We start from the raw sequence: 20,770 nt of genomic DNA on the forward strand, positions 1-20,770 counted from the left end.
CATGCTCAGTGTACTTCTAAGTTACCAGGTGCACTGCTGGGGATAGAGAAGTTCAACATTTTCATGCCTTGTCTGAGAGCTTCCCAGGAGCATGTGGTTAGCGACTGCTGGAAACAGAGCAGTCAATGAGATAGCCTTACTGCAATCCAACAAGACAGCACATCTGTTGTAATATACCTCAAAAGGGTCTTTCCATGGTAAATTGGCCTTGGAGAATTTGTATGCGGCTTTACTTCTTGGCCCTTGTTTAGAGGTAAAAAGCAGAGGATCTAGGCTAATTTTTCTGCTAATGAAAGACACTTCTAGCAGTGGAGCAGAACTTTGTCTTCCTCTCCCCATTAATCTCCCCAAAATACTGCTCCTAGGGAACAGAGGCCCTCTGGAATGGCACGAGGGGAAAATCAGGGATCTGCACAGGAGAAGGGTACATTAGTGGAAATTACCCCTCCCCTTCTGTTAGGAGATAATTTTGTCTGGATCCAACCCCAGATATTCAAAGCTGATACAAAGAGGGAAACCTCTGTGGAGATGGGGTCCATTCAGATTGATTTGTTTAGTTATAACATTAACCTACATGCCCCATGGGGAGATAAAACAAGAGAGAGAAAATTATTTCTGTTGATCGCTAAATAAAGATGTCTTATCAGATAAGAATACTGTTGTAAGCCACCCTGAGCTCGCTTGCAGGATAGGGCAAGATATAAATCCAAAAATAAAATTAAATTATATTAGAACCTCCAAAAAATAAAAGTGCAAAAGTGCCTATTTTTTATACAAATCAATATCTCCCCCTCCCCCACAACAAAAGATATTCTCAGGACTATTGTCCTTCAGGATTTATTTTCTGGTCCCGATGGCAGACCATGCTTAGGTTGAGGACATGATAGTAGGGAGAGGTTGTGGCTTTTTATTTATTTATTTATTTGGGATTTATATCCCGCCCTTCCCACAAGTGGCTCAGGGCGGCTTCCAGTGATAGATCCAACAAAATTACAGTATTTAAACATATAAAGGGATCTAGTGAATTGAAGGGCTTGGATCTAGTGAATTGAAGAATTTCTGCCCATGGAACAAGACTTCCTTGCTTCCTAGTGCAGTACCAGATGCCCTCAAAATGCTGCTTCTGGGAAACGGGGAACCTTCTAGAAGGCAGTTTTGAGCTACAGCTGGAACAGGGAGGCAAGAAAGTTGCACTCTGCAAGCAGAGATCTTTCTGCCTTATGGACACACTCCACAGGATCCAGGCCTCCACTTGAGCATCCTTCATCCAGGTTAACTTGCTTGACTCCTTTTCTCAAGCCTCTGATTATTAATATTGAGGCACAGTTCCCCTAACCCAAAGACATTAGCTGAATGCTAGCATTTCTGCTGTAATCTGAACATGACATGACTCTCCCAGTAGCACCTTAAAATTACTTTCTCCCTATAGCTTTCTCCATGCATCTCCTTATTCTCCTGGCATTTAATCTCACAGCTAGCACATAATACTGCAGAATTGCAGGTTGTGCTTATTTTGCTTTGGCGATAGGGAAGCCAGAGGAAAACTTTTCATATCCAGATAAATGCAGTGTTTTTGTGGGCAAGTGGTTTTCCTGCATGCGCATTCAGTTTCCTTGGCATTTCAGTGGCATTTACTAGTCATCCAGTGCCTGTGGATAGACTCTCTGTTTTGAAAAGAACTATCTGCTGACATGTGGCTGCTTGTCCCAAACATTTGTATTGTTCAGCTGAAGGCAGAAGTTGCCAAAGAAGTGGCCAGTGCCCGGAGGAAGCAGCATCTCTCATCACTGCAATATTACTGTGCCTTGAATGCTTTACAGTATCGCAAAAGAGTAGCTATGATGGAGCCCATGCTAGGATACGCACGCTCACAGGTATGTCCAGTATGCACAGTATCATGAAAAGCGAATCCATTCCATCAGGCATGCTCCATTATTGCAATGAGACGTGCTTAAGCCACCAGGTTTAAATTAGCCATAGAGTGCAGTTTTAATTTTAAAAGCTGTTTGCTGGACCAGCCCACTTGTGGACCTGTAGTACCAGAGCTGATATTTTTCTAGCCTCCCCAAAGGCAATCAGCACTCAAGTTCTGACTTTTGCATCTCCTGACAGTTTCCTTTTGGTGCCTAAACTAAAATCTCTATCTATTTGGGCTAATTATTTGTCATTTACAAACCCTGATTTGAAAATGACAGTGGCTGTTCCAGTATCTGCCATGATTCAAACACATCATCTGATGAATTATGTTTAATGTGAATTAGTGTTAAGTAGTCTGATATTTCACAACTGCATTCTGTCTGTATTTTAGCTTTATATCAAACCACTGTCGTTCTCTTTAATGAAATCCAAATTTGCACAAATATATTTGAGTTTTTGCAGTCTCAAGACTACACAAACATTGAAGGGGTTTAGTAGCACCTTTAAGATCAACAAGCTTTTATTCAGAATGTAAGCTTTCGTGTGCATGCACATTTCTTCAGATGAGGTGTGCATGCACACAAAAGCTTACATTCTGAATAAAAGTTTGTTGGTCTTAAAGGTGCTACTTGGCTCTTGCTCTGTTCTACTGCTTCAGACCAACACAGCTGCCCACCTGCATCTATTGAAGGGGTTTAACTGTGACCAGAACACATAGCCATGAAAATATCCAGGGCTCCTAACTGAAGTGAGCAATATCAAAGAAATGGGGTGGAGCTGTTTAAAATTCAGCTAGTGATTTCCATGGAAGTCTACTACCTGGAGTCATGAAAACAGAACTGAAAGCAGGGCTTTTTCTTGTTGCAAAAACTCCTTTGCATATTAGGCCTCACACCGCTGATGTAGCCTCCTGGAACTTACAGTAGGCCCTGAAATAAGAACCCTGTAAGCTCCAGGAGGATTGGCTACATCAAGGGTGTGTGCCCTAATATGCAAAGGAGTTCCTGCTACAAAAAAAACCAAAGCCCTGACTGAAAGTACTTGGTTAGCAGATACCCCACATGCCTGTGCATAATGTTTTACATGTTATGGCTATAACTTCTATCTTGAATTACTGGGAAACAGGCAGGTTGTAATTGACAGTAAGTGAGAAGATCCAAGAGCATCAGCAGTAGATTTGTTTACTTGTTTCTTGCCACTGTTACCTTCTCTGTGTTTTATTCCTGAGCCTTAGGAAGGAAAAACTGTTCTATGTACTCTTGTCGTAGACATTTGTGTAGCTAACCCTGGAGTGAGGCTTTTAAAATGTCTTAAAACTTGCCAGTTTTCCTTTCTAAAATACATATCTAGCAGCTTGGTGGCTTTTAGTGGTGGCCACTATTTTTCACCAAATCACCTTCTGTTTTAGGCCTTCCCACCCTAATTACTTCCCTGTCCCCACCCCATTACTACAGCTGTTTAATTTGCAAAGTTCACAGTTAATTTTGGGAATCCCATTTTTTATTTTTCAGATTAAGTTTTTTAAGAAGGGAGCAGAGATGTTTTCCAAAAAAATGGACAACTTTTTATCGTCTGTTTCAAACATGGTTCACAGGTAACAGTTGATTCTGTCTCTGTGCCCATTGGTTGCTCTGTTTCTGTTTGTTTCCTTGTTATGTGAATGTGCATGAATGAAAGAGGCCCACAGTGGGCAGCAGCCATGACTCTGTCACTAGCCTTGCTGGATCTTGCCTAGCTATGGAAAATGGAGGGCTGTCATTAGAGGATGTCCTTCGTTTGTTCTCTTTTAGTGCATTTGATGCAGTGACAACAACAGCAAGTTAGGAGTAGGAAGGAATAAGATGGGGATAGTGAGAGGAAAAAAAGGTGGCAGTTTACCCTTTTTGTTCTAATTTGCATGGCTGATGTAATTCAGATGTTGTCCATTGTAAGGCTATTTACGGTGGTGGGTTAGGATCGTTTCTGCCCCAATCTAGTTTATGCATTCAGTCCCACCAGTGTCTGTGCATTGGGTGTCTCAATGTGAGTGGAGTCTAGGGTTGCCCGGTTCCCCATGCACACCACTGGGGGTGGGGTTGCAAGCTCTTGGTTGGGAAGCTCCTGGATATGTGGGGGTTGAGCCTGGGGAGGGCAGAGACCTCAGTGGAATACAGTGCCATAGATTCCACCCTCCAAAGCATCCATTTTCTCCAGGTCTGTATAGTCTGAAGATGAGCTGGAATTTTGGGAGAGTCCCCAGGCCCCACCTGGAAGCTGGCATCCCTAGGAGCTTGACCTGCATGGGCTTAGTCCACTTAATTCCTACTGTGTAAAGAGACTTGCTTGAATGTCATATCCAGTGACAGGCATTGAGCAGGATTACTGCTGATTCTGCCTCCCTTGGAAGAGGGGTACAGCAGCGCTTGCAAAATGTTTGGTAGGTCAGGCCAACTTCTACTATGCAGAAGCAGGCAATGGCAAACCACCTCTGAACATCTCTTGCCTTGAAAACCCTACGGGGTTGCCATAAGTCAACTTAGTGTCACTTTCCACCATCACCAAATACGCTTGGCTGCTCAGGAGACCAGTGTTTTTCTTTGTTTGAGCTTCTGTGGGGAGTGGAAGGGTCTGGTCCCTGGGGCTCCCTGTCCACAGAGCCTCATTTAGCACCTAGAGTTCCTGCTTGTTTCATACGATGACTGGAATAGGACGGTAAAGTGAGTCTTTGCACATCCCTGAAGTAGCCAGAGATATTGATGCTGGACAAATGCATGCTGGGAAACAAAAGTTTATCCTTATTGCTGTATGATGCTACAGGGAAGGAGTGGGTTGGATCCAGTGACTGGAGGGATATGTAGCAGACAGGAGTCATGGAGCCAGCTTGGTGGAAGGGAATTGTGGGATCCAACCTTCTGAAACCAGCTGTTTTCCTTTGAGGTACAGTTGCTTATCCAAATCTTCATTGCATCTCTGCATAGCTTAAAAATTGCCATTAATAGTTCAGAAAGTACATGTGGACTCTGTGCCCTGTACTAGAAAACTGAGCTGCTTTTGGGATTTGGAATAACCATGCGCAGAAGTACACTCACCTGCTGCCATCTTGCCTTGGTGACTTCAAGTACCTAGACAAGTAAAAGTGCCTACAGACCCTTAAAACCTGAATGACCTATGTCTGATATTTGTAGAATGCTTGTGACAGAGAAGTGGTTGGACTTTATTTTTCCACAGCGTTCAGGAAGAATTGGATACTGAGGCCGAAGCCATGCGGGTTTCTCAACAAGACCTCCTTTCTGGGAATGAATCAGTTTACACGCCAGATTTTGATGTGGCCTCTCCTGTCATTAACAGAAACCTGATTCAGAAGGCAGGCTACCTGAACCTTAGAAAGTAAGGAAGACATTGAGAGAGAGAAAGTAGGAGGGGAGGGCCTGTCTAATGCTGAATTGGTAGAATGGAAATTGGAAAGACCCTGTCTAATGTTGAATTGGTAGAACAGTACAACAAATATCTCTTTGGCTTTGGATTTTAAAGCTGATGTGACTTTTCCTCTACTGCAGAATAATGAAAAACACATGTTCATGAGACTATGGCCAGAATAGCAGCAGCTCTGTGTGTGAGCAGAAGGCATTTCCAAAGGCCTTCCCCACCTTTTTCGTTTTGTTTTGCTGATTCTCTTCCCTTCTCCTCTCATTCCCCTGTGTTGCATTGTATGCTGCTTTGGAGGGTGCCCCAACTCTCAGGAGTGGATTTTTGGGGCCATGAAGGTCTGTGACAGGAAGGGGAAGTAGGAACATTCTGATGTTCCCAGTTATTTGGATCTCAGCTTGTGTTTCACCTCTTGGTTATGCACTGAGAGCTAGTATGGTGCAGTGGTTAGAGGGCTGGACTAGGTCAAGGGAAAGCAGAGTTCAAGTCTCCACTCAGCTGTGAAAGCAGTGGGTGACTGGCCTGACCTACTTTAAAAGGGTGTTGCGGGAATAAAACAGAAGAGGGACAAACATCGTAAGCTGCCCTAAGTCCCTTGCAGGATATTGCTGCCTTGTTTTGCACTAGTGAGAAGTGAGCAAAAACCACTCCATTGTACTGAATATGTTTCACAGAATTCTTAAGGCTGGAGATCCCTTTCTCAGTGCCTGGTCTTTGAATTCTATTTAGAACTATAAAATATATCTAACGATGATGAACAGTCATATACTGGTTTGCCTTTAATATAGCAGGCCATTTGTGGAAAGACAGAATGCAGGGCTAGGTAGACTGTGACAGTTTAACCTGTTGTTTTTTGTGGAGCAATATTTGTTTTTGGGGGTGTTGCTTTTCCACAATATTATATTTGGTACCTAAAAGGTTAGAAAAACAAACCCAAAACCAGGAAGGATGTTTTTAACAAATAATGCTTTTGTTGAAACTTCTTTGGGTTGATGCACTTCTTGAAAAGAAAAAATACAGAAGTTATTTTTTAATTGATGTCTGTATAAAATTTTGTAAGCCCTTTCTATGTAAGAGGCACCAAAGGTAATATCCAGTCCACTAAAGCCATACAAATCAAACTGTAGCCAAGACACAGCAGAAGCAGTAATTAATAATAGTATAGAAAATAGTTTGAGTCCAGTGGGCTCTTTAAGACCAACCAAGTTTTATTAAAGACCAACTTTGTTGGTCTTAAAGATGCCAATGGACTCAAATTTTGTTCTGCTGCTTCAGATCAACATGACTTCCCCCTGAATCTATCAGTATAGAAAACAGACTTCAATAGATTTAGGAAGGATTTAGGAATGGATATGTTTAGGATTGCACTGGTAAAGATGTATTGGGGAGGGGGAAAGGGAGAATTGGAAAAGTCGTATATTTTTCATCACAAGTTCCTTTGGTGACATTGTATGACTGACTACTGCTTAAATGGTCACTTGTGGGGGTGGGATTAGTCAGTGGATGTGCCCCAATGTACCCATCCTCCTGAATCTTTTCCTGATGAAGGTGGCTGCCCTTGGCCTACTTAAAGGCACTCACATGAGGGAGGGATTTCCCTGAGTCCCAGTTTGTACCTGTTAAATGCGAGCTCTTCTAAGTGGATGACATATCAAAACTGTGTGTCCTGTACAGTAAAACAGGCTTGGTGACTACAACGTGGGACAGATTGTACTTCTTCACTCAAGGTGGAAACCTGATGTGCCAGCCCAGGGGAGCTGTTGCAGGAGGACTGATCCAAGATCTGGACAACTGTTCTGTCATGGCAGTCGACTGTGAAGATCGGCGATACTGTTTTCAGATCACCACTCCCACAGGAAAACTGTACGGAAATCAGAGCTTATGTCAGGGATCAATATTGTTTATTCTCCCATTTGGACAGAAATTTGTTTGTTTGTTTCATTTTATATATAACCTGCTTTCTCTGAAACTGGCTCCCAGGTGACAACAATGTATAAATTTGCAATTCAGAACCTTCTAAAATACAACATAAACAAAATCAATAAATAACAATAAGAGCAGAAAAACACTTTCTGTACAATTTAAGATAGCATAAAATCTCATGGGGAGGCAGTATAAATGACTAAGAAAAGAGGGGGAAGCAAGGGGGAGAAAGGATGGAGGCGGAGGCCAAAACTAGCTGTAGCCTTTTGACTAGGCACTCGATACTGTCTTCAACCATAGGTCCAGTAGAACAACTCTTTTGGAGGCCCAACAGAATTGTACCAGATTTCTGATCTCTCCTAAAATAATGTTCTACCAGACCAGACCTATGCATGGTGTGACTCGCAGCTGTCCGACCAACTGTTATCTGTGCTTATTTGAACACAGTTTTGGCCTTCACAGAGGTCTCTAGCTATCTAAAGCAAATGTCTCCTGACTTCATAAATAATTCTATTTGATGTAATGGTTTTTCATGCCATTCTGTTGTTTGCAATCCAGAAACTTAAGACCTGATGTGCCAGCCCAGAGCTGCTTAAGGGTGGGGGTTTGTACTGGCCACTTTCACCGGTGCATTACAAGTCAGGCTCTTCTAGGGAAATAGTTATATTTCTACACCATTTTGATCAATGCAGGTTTTCTTTTCACTCCTACGTGGCACTTAATAACCTCTTCTATAATCCTTCAGTAGGCACTGGATGCTTGTTATCTTGTGTCTGGGTACCCTGAAATAATGAAGAGTTTCCTACATGGTAAAGATTGCCAACTTTCCAAAATTAAAGCTTTTGTTCCTTTTTTTAGAGATGTGTAGGAGAGAGAATTTTAGCAGGGGTGCTTTGCTGTACTACAGTTCTGCATGGGTATGAAAAGCCAAATGTAAACTTGTAATCAAAAGTTAGCAGGGAAGGGCTGTTGACTTGATGTCCTGTTGCATCCACTGGGCAGTCATGAGGACTAGGAGGATCTTGGTTTGATTCAGAAGGGCTTTTCTTATGTACTTAAATCCAGGACAGTAGAAATAATTTTCTACCCAGTGTTCATCTCAACTTGGAGAAAAAAAATAGACACATTACCCAAAAGACTAAAACTTGAAACCCTTCATTTTAAAGGATAGATAAGCATACGGAGGGCAGTCATGAAAGCCAAAAATGTCAAGCTTGTTGATAGTCTGGGAACATTTGGCTAGCTGCTGTTTGAAACTGCTCAGCCTGAGCTCCTTTTGGTTTGGCAGTCTTCCATTCACTCCATGTTCTTTTCCGTTATCCCAAACCCTTATGCTTGGTTGATTTTGTGTGCATGACAAATTGAGGTTCCCTTTGGATGTCATGGGATTTGCTGGATTTTGAGACACGTCTCTTTACAAGCTCATTTTGTAGACGAACTGAATGTGTGCATCATAACTGTGGTTCAAGGAAAGAAAGTAACTTTCAATGTATTTCATTTTAGTGGCATAACTCTTCAGGCAGAGAGCAAAAAAGAATATGAGGAGGTAAAAAAATCACTTTGTAATGGTTTTTGTTCTTGCATTAAATCAGTAGCTCAGGATCTTCACTTTTTGCTTTTTTTGCTGTTAATAGTGGATATGTGCAATCAACAACATCTCACGACAGATCTATCTCACGGACAATCCTGAAGTGAGCAGATATTTTATTCTTAAAAATGTCTTCTGTATTTCATTGGTAGCTTAGTCACCCCTACTGACTTCAGACTGCATCTTTTGCTTTAGGCAGTGGCCATCAAATTAAATCAGACAGCATTACAGGCCGTGACCCCAATCACAAGCTTTGGAAAAAAGCAGGAGCATCTATGTCCCAGGTAACTCTTTATGTTTTGAATAGCTGTTGTGTCTTGTCAGCTGGAAGGACTGACTCAGAATAAGGCTGCACCCACACATTACTGGAATATTGCATTGGCATTGCATTGTGTTGTGATCATTCACAACTTTAGTCCTTTTTAGACATTACATCCCCTGCATAGCAGGAGTTTGCCAATGGGAGTGATGATTAGGGATAGGGCATGAACTGGCGTGTCTAGCATGCTGGGGAGGGGGCACATTGTACCACCTCACAAACCATACTGGTTTGTTTGGCCCCTGAAAGTTCATGACAGTTTGGTTTATGGTGTGCCCAGTTTGCAAACCACAAAAAGTATTTTCCCAGTTTTTGCCCATCCCTACTGATGATATGCCTGGTCACCATTTATGTGAATAGAACAAGGTGCAAATGGTCTCCCTGTGAACTGTGGTATGGAAAATCCATATGTTGCCCTGTTCACACAAAATGTGTGTATTTGGGAGCATCATGTGCTGCTGATGGCGGCTTCCTAGTAATGTAGTTGTCACATCTGGAAAGTCCTTGTATTGCACAATGATAGCACAGTATCATGTGACCCAGGCTTAAAGGCAGCTTCGTATGTTTCCATATTAATAAAGGAAAGATATGCCTTTATTTCCTCATTCCATTCTTATATATTTAACCTACTGGAACTTTTTTTTTTTGCGCCATCAAGTCACAGTTGATTTATGAGGACCCTTCAGGGTTTTCAAGTAAGAGACATTCAGAGGTGATTTGCCATTGCTTGCCTCCGTGTCACAACCCTCGCATTACTTGGCGGTCTCCCTTCCAAATACCGACCAGGGCTGACCATGCTTGGTTTCTGAGAACTGGCAAGATTGGGCTACCCATGTCAGGAACACTGGAATATATGCAACATGGTAATATGGATTAGTTAAGCCTTGAGCCCCTTTAGCCATCTACGGTAAATGCTGCTGTGTTTTTAAAAGCCCAACCCAGCGCTGAACACTGATCTTCCTGCTCCTGCCTGGTTCTCAGTTTGCAGCAGCCACTCTTCCAAGAATTTGACATAATTGCTTTTGTCATATGGAAAAGCAGTCTGTTATCTCCTGCTTTAGCCAGGATGTGAAGAATGTGGAGATACCGAATGACAGGATGACCCCTAATGAACCTGCCAGTGCTCCAGACTCAGCCGAGCTAATTGCACCTGGAACACCAATTCAGTTTGACATCATGCTTCCTGCCATGGAGTTCCTGGATCAGAACAGAGGTGGCAGGTACAGTTGGTAGAAAAACCTTCCCTTTGGTGATGTGCTCCCTTACCGGGCCTTTTCTCATATAACAAAGTGCTCATACAGTAACAGTTGCTCCTCTTTTGTGTTGCAGGCGCACAAACCCATTTGGAGAGTCTGAAGATGGCCAGAAAGAAGATGAAGAAGGTAAGGACTGTCAGAGCTATTTGTAAACAGTAGAGTTGCATCAGACAACATAGGACAACACCCTCCCACTCATCCTTACAATAACCCATGAGATCCATAAATGTTGTTTGTAAGCAGAAAGTTGAAGCACTCTTGCAGCAGTTCCCCCATATGGCTTAGCAGACAAACTAAATTTGCGGAGCTCCAGTTAGACCAGGAATACATTGTCAACCAGTTTCTCGTACAACACCTTCACATGACGCCAGTGGAAGTACGAGCTGTCAGCTTGCCACCTGGGATACCTGAAGTGGACATTATCCTGTGGTCGGAATTTGCTTATCAGAGAGAGTGCCAGGAAGAAGCGCTACCCTAAGGGGATTCTTGCTGACTTTGAACTGCAACCCCTGTTCGTGGGGAGATGTGGATAGTCACCGTTTCAACACACCACAGGGAGCTATCCCCACAAGACATCAGTCTACGACTCACCCAGAAAGGACGCCTTTTGTTTTGATTGAGGGAATGCGTAGACGCTTTGGACTTTGGAACCTGCGAATACAGGGCAGTGGTGGCACTTCACTGGGACACTCTGGGGAGGATCCAACACCTGCTCTGCTACGTTTTCCTGAGGGCCAAGTGAGTGACGATCCAATACAGCTGGCAGCTGCGAGCCTGTTTCTCGTGCGGATTGTACTATCACAAGTGCAGAGACCGGAACACAGTGCTGTGTGCCTGTTGCAGCAGCCACGGTCACCCTACCGATTCATGCCAACGCCCAATAACTTGTAATCTTTGTGGCGTGGAAGGCCACACCTACCAGTGGTGCCCCCAGAGCACGGAGAATAAGAACATACCAGTGGACGTACTCGCAAGGGAACAGTAAGCAGATGATGAAGTGCGTAGATGAGCCGAGACACATGCGGAACACGACCAGGGAGAAACTTGGAGGATGATGCATCAACGTGGCCCAGAGGCCAGGAGACACCGCCCAGAAAAATGGCACATGATGGCGATGTCACACCCACCACACTCTACTTCCTGACGAGCTTTGCCACCAGTACGCAGGCCATCTGCCGCGGAGGCGGCATCATGCAACATAACAGCTTCAGCTTCATCAGCTATGTCTTTATCAATTGGGAATTGGTTTGCAGCCCTCAGTCAACACTCCACAATGTCAGCATCGTTATCAGTCCCAGACAACACGGGAATCATCGCCGATACCTCGTGGCCCCTTCAAACTCTGTCAGTGAAGTGAAAAACACCTGATAATGACAAGAAACACCTTTCACAACAGAAGTGAGCAGCTGAAGAGGTCCAAGGACTGGCAATGTGTGATGGCACTCTCAAAATGTGACTGTCCGGTAGCTAGGAGAGAACAACAGTGAGCATATTGTGTCTTTTGTGAGGCATCCATGTTAGCTCACTACTTGCTTCTGGGCCTAGTGTAGTAGTACCATTGATGTCTGAGGGTTTAAATAGTTTGGGTCCAGGATCACCAAATGCCTTTTCCATATGAGACCATCTGGAGAAGCCCAGCTCCATGTTCCGCACCTATTGGATAATCACTGGCTGGTCCCACAGCACCAGGCTTGCTCAATGGTATTATGGAAACAGCAGAACTTTCTCCTCATTAAGGCTCATTTGGCAGCATCCCCCAGTTACATTTCAGAGTGATTGTTAATTGGGTTCTTTCTGCAAGCATTCAGTCTATTTTTGAATAAGCTTCTGTTGCTCTCATTTTAATCAATGCTGACTGCAGTTTCTCTTACCTCTTCAGGGTTTGTTTTTAAATATGTTTTTGTTGTTCTTTTGCCCTAGTGATGCAAGATATTTTAATTTGAATTGTGACTGAAAGTTTTAATAATGAAAAGCACTATCTGAGGTGAAGTGACAGGTGTCTTTGTAAAATATGTGAGAATACATTCACACATCCTAGTCTATCTCTGGCCCAAAAAATATCTGGCTGTCCTCAACTTGGTGTAACTCTCTTCCAAATGACATCCATGCCCTGTGGGACCTAGTTCGGTTCTGCAAGGCAGAGATGGTCCACCAGGCCCATGGTTGGGGACAGCAACAGTTTTTAATTAGCCTGGCTTCCCTTCCATTCACTCCCCCTTGAGGTAAAGATAATTTGGTTTTAGACACCACCTGGAATGGTTATTATATTTGTTTTACTGTTCTTAACTTATTTAAATCTGAATATGATTGCATTGTTGAATATTGTACACTGCCCTGAGCCCCAAGTATGGAGGAGGGTGGTTTGGAAATTGAATTTATAAATAAATAATGCTGCCATGTGTCAGCTGACCCAGCAGTCACCTACACCGAAGAAAAGACTTCTCTTCGAACAGAACGCAGAAGCTGTTGTCTTGGAGAAGGAAATAAAAATTCTTCCTTTATTTTCTTTTTCCAGATTCACTTTTGCAGCAGATGTTTGTAGTTCGCTTCCTCGGGTCTATGGCTGTCAAATCAGACCAAACAGTTGATGTGATCTATGAAGCAATGAGGCAGGTGCTGGCAGCTCGAGCCATTCACAACATCTTCCGTATGACAGAATCCCACCTCTTGGTCACCAGCTGTGACCTGAAGTAAGTTCAAGGTTGTTTTTATTCTTTCTCTTTCTCTTCTCTTTGCTTCCCCTCTTTATCCAACCAGCCACTATTTTGAAGCGAACTAGGCTGTTGGACTTCCCTGCTCTGCCAGGGAAGCTCTTGGGTCAGTCACACACACTCAGCCCTTACCTACCTCACAGGGCTTTTGATGAACATGAAATGGGATAAGGGACAGCACTATTATAAAAGAGCCTGGTTAGGTCATAGCCTTATCCAGGGCTTTAATAGAAAAGTGTCACACTTTGCTCACATGGCTTTCACAGAATGGGAAATCTGCTGCATCTGGCAATAACAGATCCACTGTGCACACAGATCTTCCAAGTTTACTATACATTTCCTCTATTAATATATACAGGAGAGTTTATGGATCAGTACAAGTAGTCTAGAGATCCGGTTTCTAGCTCTGACCCAGATCCAACCTAGTCATGACAAAAATCACATTCAAAGGAACTTAATAATAATAATAATAATAAACTTTTATTTATATCCCGCCCTTCCCACCGGAGCAGGCTCAGGGCGGCTAACATGACATGGTATACCATGATTTATAAAACAATTTTAAAATACAATTAATACATACAGTTAAAACAGTTACATTAAATTACAGCTAAAATTAAGTTAAGGTGCTATATTCAGTTGACGTATTTCGATGGCGAGATATCGCTTTCAGGGTTCCTCATATGCTTGCAGAAAGAGAGTGGTTTTGCAAGCCCTGCGGAATTGATTAAAGTCCCGCAGGGCTCGCACTTCCTCCGGCAATTGGTTCCACCAGTGGGGGGCCATTACAGAAAAGGCCTGCTCTCTTGTTACTCTTAGTTTGGCCTCTTTTGGTCCAGGGATCCTTAGAAGGCTTTGAGAACTAGATCTTAGTGCTCTCTGGGGAACGTGTGGGGAGAGGCGGTCCCTAAGGTAGGCAGGGCCTCGGCCATATAGGGCTTTAAAGGTGATAACCAGCACCTTATAGCGAACTCGGAATATAATTGGAAGCCAGTGCAGTTCCTTCAGCCCAGGCCGCACATGTTCCCACCGAGGTAGTCCCAGTAGCAGCCTGGCCGCAGCATTCTGCACTAGCTGCAACTTCCGAGTTCGGCACAAGGGCAGCCCCATGTAGAGGGCATTACAGTAGTCTAGTCTCGAGGTGACCGTTGCATGGATCACTGTTGCTAGGTCGCTACGTTCCAGGAAGGGGGCCAACTGTCTCGCCCTTCTAAGATGGAAGAAGGCGGATTTCGCAGTGGCAGCTATCTGTGCCTCCATTGTCAGGGAGGGCTCCAGTAGCACTCCCAGGCTTTTGACCTTGCGCACTGGTATTAGTGAGACACCGTCAAAAGTCGGTAGGGAGATCTCCCCTCCCAGTCCACAGCGATCCACGCAAAGGACCTCTGTCTTCGCTGGATTCAGCTTCAGCCCACTCAGCCTGATCCAGTCTGCCACGGCTTGCAACGCCCGATCCAGATTTATAGGGGTGTCGGCGGCCCGGCCGCCCATCAGTAGATAGAGCTGGGTGTCATCAGCGTACTGATGGCAACCCAGCCCGTGTCTCCGGGCAATCTGGGCAAGGGGGCGCATAAAGATATTAAACAGCATTGGGGAGAGAACTGCCCCCTGCGGGACCCCACAATTAAGTAGGTGTCTCCGGGACATCTCTCCTCCAACCGCCACCCTTTGTCCCCGACCTTCAAGGAAGGAGGAGAGCCACTGTAAGGCCAACCCCCGAATTCCTGCGTCGGCGAGACGGCAGGTCAGCAGCTGATGATCAACCATATCGAACGCAGCCGATAGGTCTAACAACAGCAGTACCGCCGAGCCGCCTCGATCCAGATGTCGCCGGAGATCATCCATGAGGGCGACCAACACCGTCTCCACCCCGTGGCCTGGACGGAAGCCGGACTGATATGGATCCAAGGCGGAAGTGTCATCCAGAAAGTCCTGCAACTGCAACGCCACAGCCCTCTCGATAATTTTGCCCAAAAAGGGCAAATTTGAGACCGGCCGGTAATGGGCCAATTCGGACGGGTCTGATGTAGCTTTTTTCAGGAGAGGGCGGACCACTGCCTCTTTCAGGGGTGTTGGAAACTGGCCCTCCGAAAGAGATCTATTTATGATGTCCCGTATAGGACATCCTAGCTCCTCCCGGCAGGCCTTAATTAACCAAGAGGGGCATGGGTCCAGATCGCATGTAGTGGGGCGTGCAGTTACCAGGATTCTGTCAACCTCCTCCAAGCTGAGTGGGTCGAAACAGTCCAGGATCGAATTAGAAGACACGCACGGAGCCTCGAGTTTGCTCACTGTATCTAATATGGCTACTTTTGTCAAAAGTAAACCCATTCCTTGCTTTCAGTAGGGAAGTCATATCTTAACTTGAGCCAATGTGACTATTTAAAAAAAATTAAAGTATGCAGAAGAAGAAAACAAGAGATTGGAGTTATACCTTGCCTTTCACTCAAGAGTCTCAGAGCGGCTTACAAGCTCCTTTCCCTTCCTCTCCCCACAACAGACATCCTGTGAGGTAGGTGGGGCTGAGAGAGCTCTTGAAAGAACTGTTCTTGAGAGAACAGCTCTGAAAGAGCTGTGACTGACCCAAGATCACCTAGCTTGCTGCTTGTAGAGGAGTGGGGAATCCCAGATTAGAGTCCATGCACTTAACCACTACACCAAATTGGCTCTCATTTAAGATGTATAAGATGCTTCTCTCTCATTAGGCTCAAGGCACAATACATTAAGATATGTCAAGCATATAACAGAAGAGCTACAGTAAAAAAAAAAAACAGCAACAGTGCAATCTTAGAGTTATACCCTTCCATACTTAGGAAGGTGTAACTCTATTTAGGATTGTGCTGAAAAATGTACAGCACAATTGGTATATTGCTAAGATTAACTCACCTGATTGCAGCCTCTTTTCTTTCTGTGCTCTTAAATCATGGGAAAACCCTTACCTGAATTCCTTTTTCTTAAACACTTATTCTACCTGCAGATTAATAGATCCTCAAACTCAAGTTACAAGGACAAGCGTAAGTATATTTGTCCTTACACTATTAATACTGCAACCATCCCTTTTAAAAAGCTTTCTTGTGGGATAAGCACCTGCTCATCTAAATTCTCAAACCTGCTTTTCCAGTTTGAACTTGCCAGTGTGACACAGTTTGCTGCACATCAAGATAACAAGAGGCTTCTTGGATTTGTGGTTTGTGATGTCGAGTCTCCAGGTGAAAATTCCAAGAGCGCATTTGTCTTTGAGAGCAACACAGAAGGCGAAAAGGTCTGGAGATGGCTTTGCTCCTGATATATATATATATATATAAAGTTCAAGCTATCATCTGTAGGAATTTAGTGAGTTGTGCAAACATTTACTCTGTCCAGATTTTAAGTTCCAATTTTGGTTTCCTTAGTAGTTACCTTGATTTACAGCTCCCTTAACTTGAAAATTTGCCATTTGAAGTCTGTACACCAGTTCTCAGGAATAAGGTTCTGAAAGAGTGGCATAGAAAGCTCTGTTTATGCCAATGGTCTTTCAGCTTTGTAGGACTCATCTGAAAAATAGTACTTGTGTACCAATCTGTTGGTTTCTGTTAATTATCCTTTTTTGCTGTATGTTCTGTTGGATGCATGGTTGGCAAGTGTTTGCAAAGTCTCTACAGAAAAGGGAGGCAAAGCATTCAGCTGGAAGTCCACCTCTAGGTCTCTGACCACTGTTGAGAGCTCGCAGAAGGGGGCAGAGATCCAGATGTGGCCCTCTCGCACACTGTAAATCTATAAACTAGAGGTGAGAAATTGAGGGCTGTGGGCTACAGATCATCGTTGTCTACCTCATTTCTACAGCCTATTCAACATAGTGTTTGAGAATGTCTCTTGCTACTTCCTTTTGTATGTGTATGAACCAGTTCCCACATGATTGATGGGGTGGGGTGGGGAAGAAGATCACAAGAAAATACGACAATGCCAAGGAGTTATCTGAGCTTCTCTTTTTTTTTGTTGCTGAGCACTGTTACTTAGTCTGATCCTGAGGTCACTGAGCAAGGTTTCAGAAACAGTCCTAAGGCTGCATCTTGTCTGAATGTGTTTGAGGAGCTGTCCATAAGATTGTGGACAGGGAAGACATTTTTGCAAGTTGTTCTAAGGCAATTTCTTCTTCCTCTGCAGATTTGCTATGCAATAAGCTTAGGAAAGGAAATCATTGAGGCTCGTAAGGTAATATATACTCTTGTTAATTCCATGTCCCTTCATCTCCAGTTTGGGGCCAGGGCTGTAACTTTGGAGACAATGTTGCTAGAGGATCCCTAGTCCAAACTGTTCTTGTTCACCCTGACACTGTTGTCAGTTTGATCTAGGGATGAATCAGATTCCCTGGATTAGCTGAATACAAAAATTTGGTTACCTAGTTAGATTGTTATGAAACATTCATATAATGACCATGATTTGGTGCAAGAGACAAACTGATATAGGATCTATGCCCAGATGTTGTACACTTTCTGGGTATGAACCAATAATAGAGGTGAAGTTTTTTGGTTTCACTGATTTCAGCAGAAACAGCAAGCATATATGTAATGAGCGCTCACTGAACTCAGTGGCCAGTGATGTATAGTGGTTAAAGTGTTCAGCTAGGATCTGGGAGCCCAGGTTGGAGCCCCCATTCTGCCTTGGGAACCTTGCCCCAATCATTATCTAACCTACCTTACAGGGTTATGAGAATAAAATGGAAAGAGAGGAGACAGATGTGAACTGCTTTGGATCTCCATAGAAGAGAAAAGGAAAGGTCCCCTGTGCAAGCACCAGTCGTTTCCGACTCTGGGGTGAAGTTGCTTTCACAGCGTTTTCATGGCAGACTTTTTACGGGGTGGTTTGCCATTGCCTTCCCCAGTCATCTACACTTCCCCCCAGCAAGCTGGGTACTCATTTTACCGACCTCGGAAGGATGGAAGGCTGAGTCAACCTTGGGCTGGTTACCTGAATCCAGCTTCTGCCAGAATCGAACTCAGGTCATGAGCAGAGAGTTCAGACCACAGTACTACAGTACTGCTGCTTTACTACTCTGTGCCACAGGGCAGCCTAGAAGAGAAAAGGGAATATAAATATCTAAAAAAGAACAAATAAACTTGGGAACAATACTTGTAAAAGGGGGCTATCACAAATGACTAACTTTAGGACTGTGTCTAAACCAGTTCTTACTCCAGAAAGAAACCAGTTTCTCTCTCTGGAGTAAGAACAGTTGCAGAAACACGTCAATGTTTACATCAACTTGGCTTCTGGAAATTCAAAGATGTCTTGCAAATTTAGTAACTAGAATTTTGTGGACATTTGCTTAATAGAGCATAGTTAATCAGGAAGCACTAAGAACATGGAAGATAATTTACAAATACCATTTTGATTGGAACCTAGAGATACTATGTCTTCCTTCTGGACGGGAACCAGCAATGCATGAGAGTTCTACTCACACAATGTTTTTTCCTGCTTTATTTTCCTTTTTGCAGCCCTCTATGCCTCCCCCAAAGCTGTCCTTAAGATCATTTAATCCTCAAGGACTGCACTGGGCGGGGGAGGGAGACGTCACTTTCATGAGCAGAAGCCCCTTTTTGTATCAGAAATCCAGCCTTCGGAAATTACTCAAAATTTCAGTTGTGTTTCTCCTGTATCTATTATGCCAGACAGGACAAGCTTACAATGGAAATTGATGATAGTGTGATACAACCTGTATTAACTCAGTTTTTGCCAATTTACCTGGTTTGTATTCCATATTGCAAGACATTATAGCAGCCTCAGCTAGTATTATGTTTAAAATACAGTCCATAATGTTACAGACTGAAATGCCATTGCATTTGCTAACTTCATTCCATTACTGTTTTATTGTGATGTCTCCCATTTAGGATCCAGAAGCACTAGCTCAATTAATGTCATCCATGCCCTTGACCAATGATGGAAAATTCATGCTACTGAATGACCAGTCAGAAGAAGACGCTGCTGTGCATGGAGATGGACAGGAAGAGTCTGAAGCATAAGTTGTAATTTAGAGGATTTGATGTTGCACATAACAGGTCAAATTCTGTGCTCTCAGTTGTGATCCAGTGTGAATGGGTTCCTCTTGGTGACAGAATAGAAGAACAGGGCATGGATTTTTGTTGTGACAATCTTTGAAGTTCTTACAGCAATCAACACGAAGTCATCTGCTGCTAGCATTTAGGAAAGCTCGGTGGCTTACCCGCAGCATTTTAAATGCAAAGCATACATACATTGTGGGGTTGTTCTTGAGATGCTGAGCCACCTTGCTCCTGTGCTATTTCCGTAGGTATCAGACCTGAAAGTTCAGCTACTTTGAGTTTCCTGCTGTAATCAGGACTTTGTGCACTCCTTAAATTGATTGTATTCAGATAGCATCATTTTGCAAGTTATGTAAATGTACATTTCTGCTTATGGTAGTCAGGAGTGGGTCAAACTTCACCCCCCTGCCACCATGGGTTCTTAAGATTTAACCAAGCACTGCACCCAGCTGTTCAATTCCATCTTCTTACACACATGGGAAAGACTAGAGAGTCGCAGAAGGCTGAATACTGCACTCAGTAACATACCTGGAATACACACAACTCAGTGAAATCTTTTATTTTCCACAATCTAGTCCTGTATCTTAACGGTTCAAAAGAAAGGCGTCATTTAATTCCATGTGAAGTTGTTTTTAGGCTCTCATGTACTTTTAAAGCATAACACTATTTTGTCCTAGGCTGTTTACAAAACTCTTTGATAAACACTTTTTCTTATTAATATCTATTTTTATACTGTAGCTGGCATAAGCTTTTAATATTATTCTAAGTGCCTACCATTTTTGTAGGGACCATATTTGTACATGAAGTGAAGCAGGCATCTGAACCAGAAGGTTAACAAGTGGACCAGATGCTATGCATTGCCTATGTACAGGCTTTGGTAGTTGCTCTCTAGATATGAGGGAGCTGTTATTTGGGGGGGGGGGGGGAATGGCAGCAAGCAGCTTGTCCAAACTAGAAGTGCATGTGTGCATCAGAGGGGTTAAGTAATATAAATATTCTCCCCCAATTGAACCAAGCAAGTTGCAGAAAATACAATTTCTGCACTTTGGTTTTTGTGGCAAAGTAGGGCCTTGGGAAACCTGTTTCTTCAGAAGACAAAACCATAAGTATAATTTTGCATGCAATTTAATGATGCTCATGGATTAGCACAGAATTGGGAAGTAATACAAATGAAAAAACTTTTAGTCATTTTAAAATGCAAGTAACATGCAAGAACAGAGCTGGATCTAACCAGGAAGATTATTTTCTCTGTGGATGTTTTATAAGTAAATGTTTTAATGTTAAAGCAAAGTCTACATCTTGCAATACAGATGTTTATAGCAATAATGCTAGATTAAAATCTTATTTAAACTATGTTGGGGGTGTGAATGTTTGATATCACAGAAGTTCTGGCTTCTGAAGCACAAACCGAACCATTTCAATCCAGAGCAGCTACACAATAGACACAGAGTACATGACTACAGTAGTATAGTGTGAAATCTGGTAAGCGAATAAGGCTTTTTGGACAAGTGCTTTAGGGGGGAAAGGATGCTTGTTAAACCAAAAGTTTAGTGATCTTCGACTAGCATTGTTGGGCCTATAATACAAGCTGAATGTCCTGCATTCTCTTTAAAATC

The 20,770-nt window shown here is 43.4% G+C and overlaps 1 protein-coding gene across 1 annotated transcript in view; it reads left to right on the forward strand.

The window, feature by feature from the left end:
* Positions 1-20,507, forward strand: part of APPL2 (adaptor protein, phosphotyrosine interacting with PH domain and leucine zipper 2) — a 43,335-nt gene extending 22,828 nt beyond the window's left edge. The window contains exons 8-21 of the mRNA XM_060245579.1: positions 1,728-1,874; positions 3,429-3,511; positions 5,125-5,283; positions 6,997-7,185; positions 8,749-8,791; positions 8,880-8,936; positions 9,029-9,117; positions 10,214-10,372; positions 10,482-10,534; positions 12,924-13,098; positions 16,097-16,133; positions 16,241-16,381; positions 17,263-17,310; positions 18,984-20,507. Coding sequence (XP_060101562.1) covers positions 1,728-1,874; positions 3,429-3,511; positions 5,125-5,283; positions 6,997-7,185; positions 8,749-8,791; positions 8,880-8,936; positions 9,029-9,117; positions 10,214-10,372; positions 10,482-10,534; positions 12,924-13,098; positions 16,097-16,133; positions 16,241-16,381; positions 17,263-17,310; positions 18,984-19,115 — 1,512 coding nt within the window. The 3' untranslated portion in view covers positions 19,116-20,507. The remainder of the gene's footprint in view (positions 1-1,727; positions 1,875-3,428; positions 3,512-5,124; positions 5,284-6,996; positions 7,186-8,748; positions 8,792-8,879; positions 8,937-9,028; positions 9,118-10,213; positions 10,373-10,481; positions 10,535-12,923; positions 13,099-16,096; positions 16,134-16,240; positions 16,382-17,262; positions 17,311-18,983) is intronic.
* Positions 20,508-20,770: the final 263 nt, after the last annotated feature.

This window comes from Heteronotia binoei, chromosome 8 (genome assembly GCF_032191835.1).
Source record: "Heteronotia binoei isolate CCM8104 ecotype False Entrance Well chromosome 8, APGP_CSIRO_Hbin_v1, whole genome shotgun sequence".
NCBI classification, from domain to species: domain Eukaryota; kingdom Metazoa; phylum Chordata; class Lepidosauria; order Squamata; family Gekkonidae; genus Heteronotia; species Heteronotia binoei.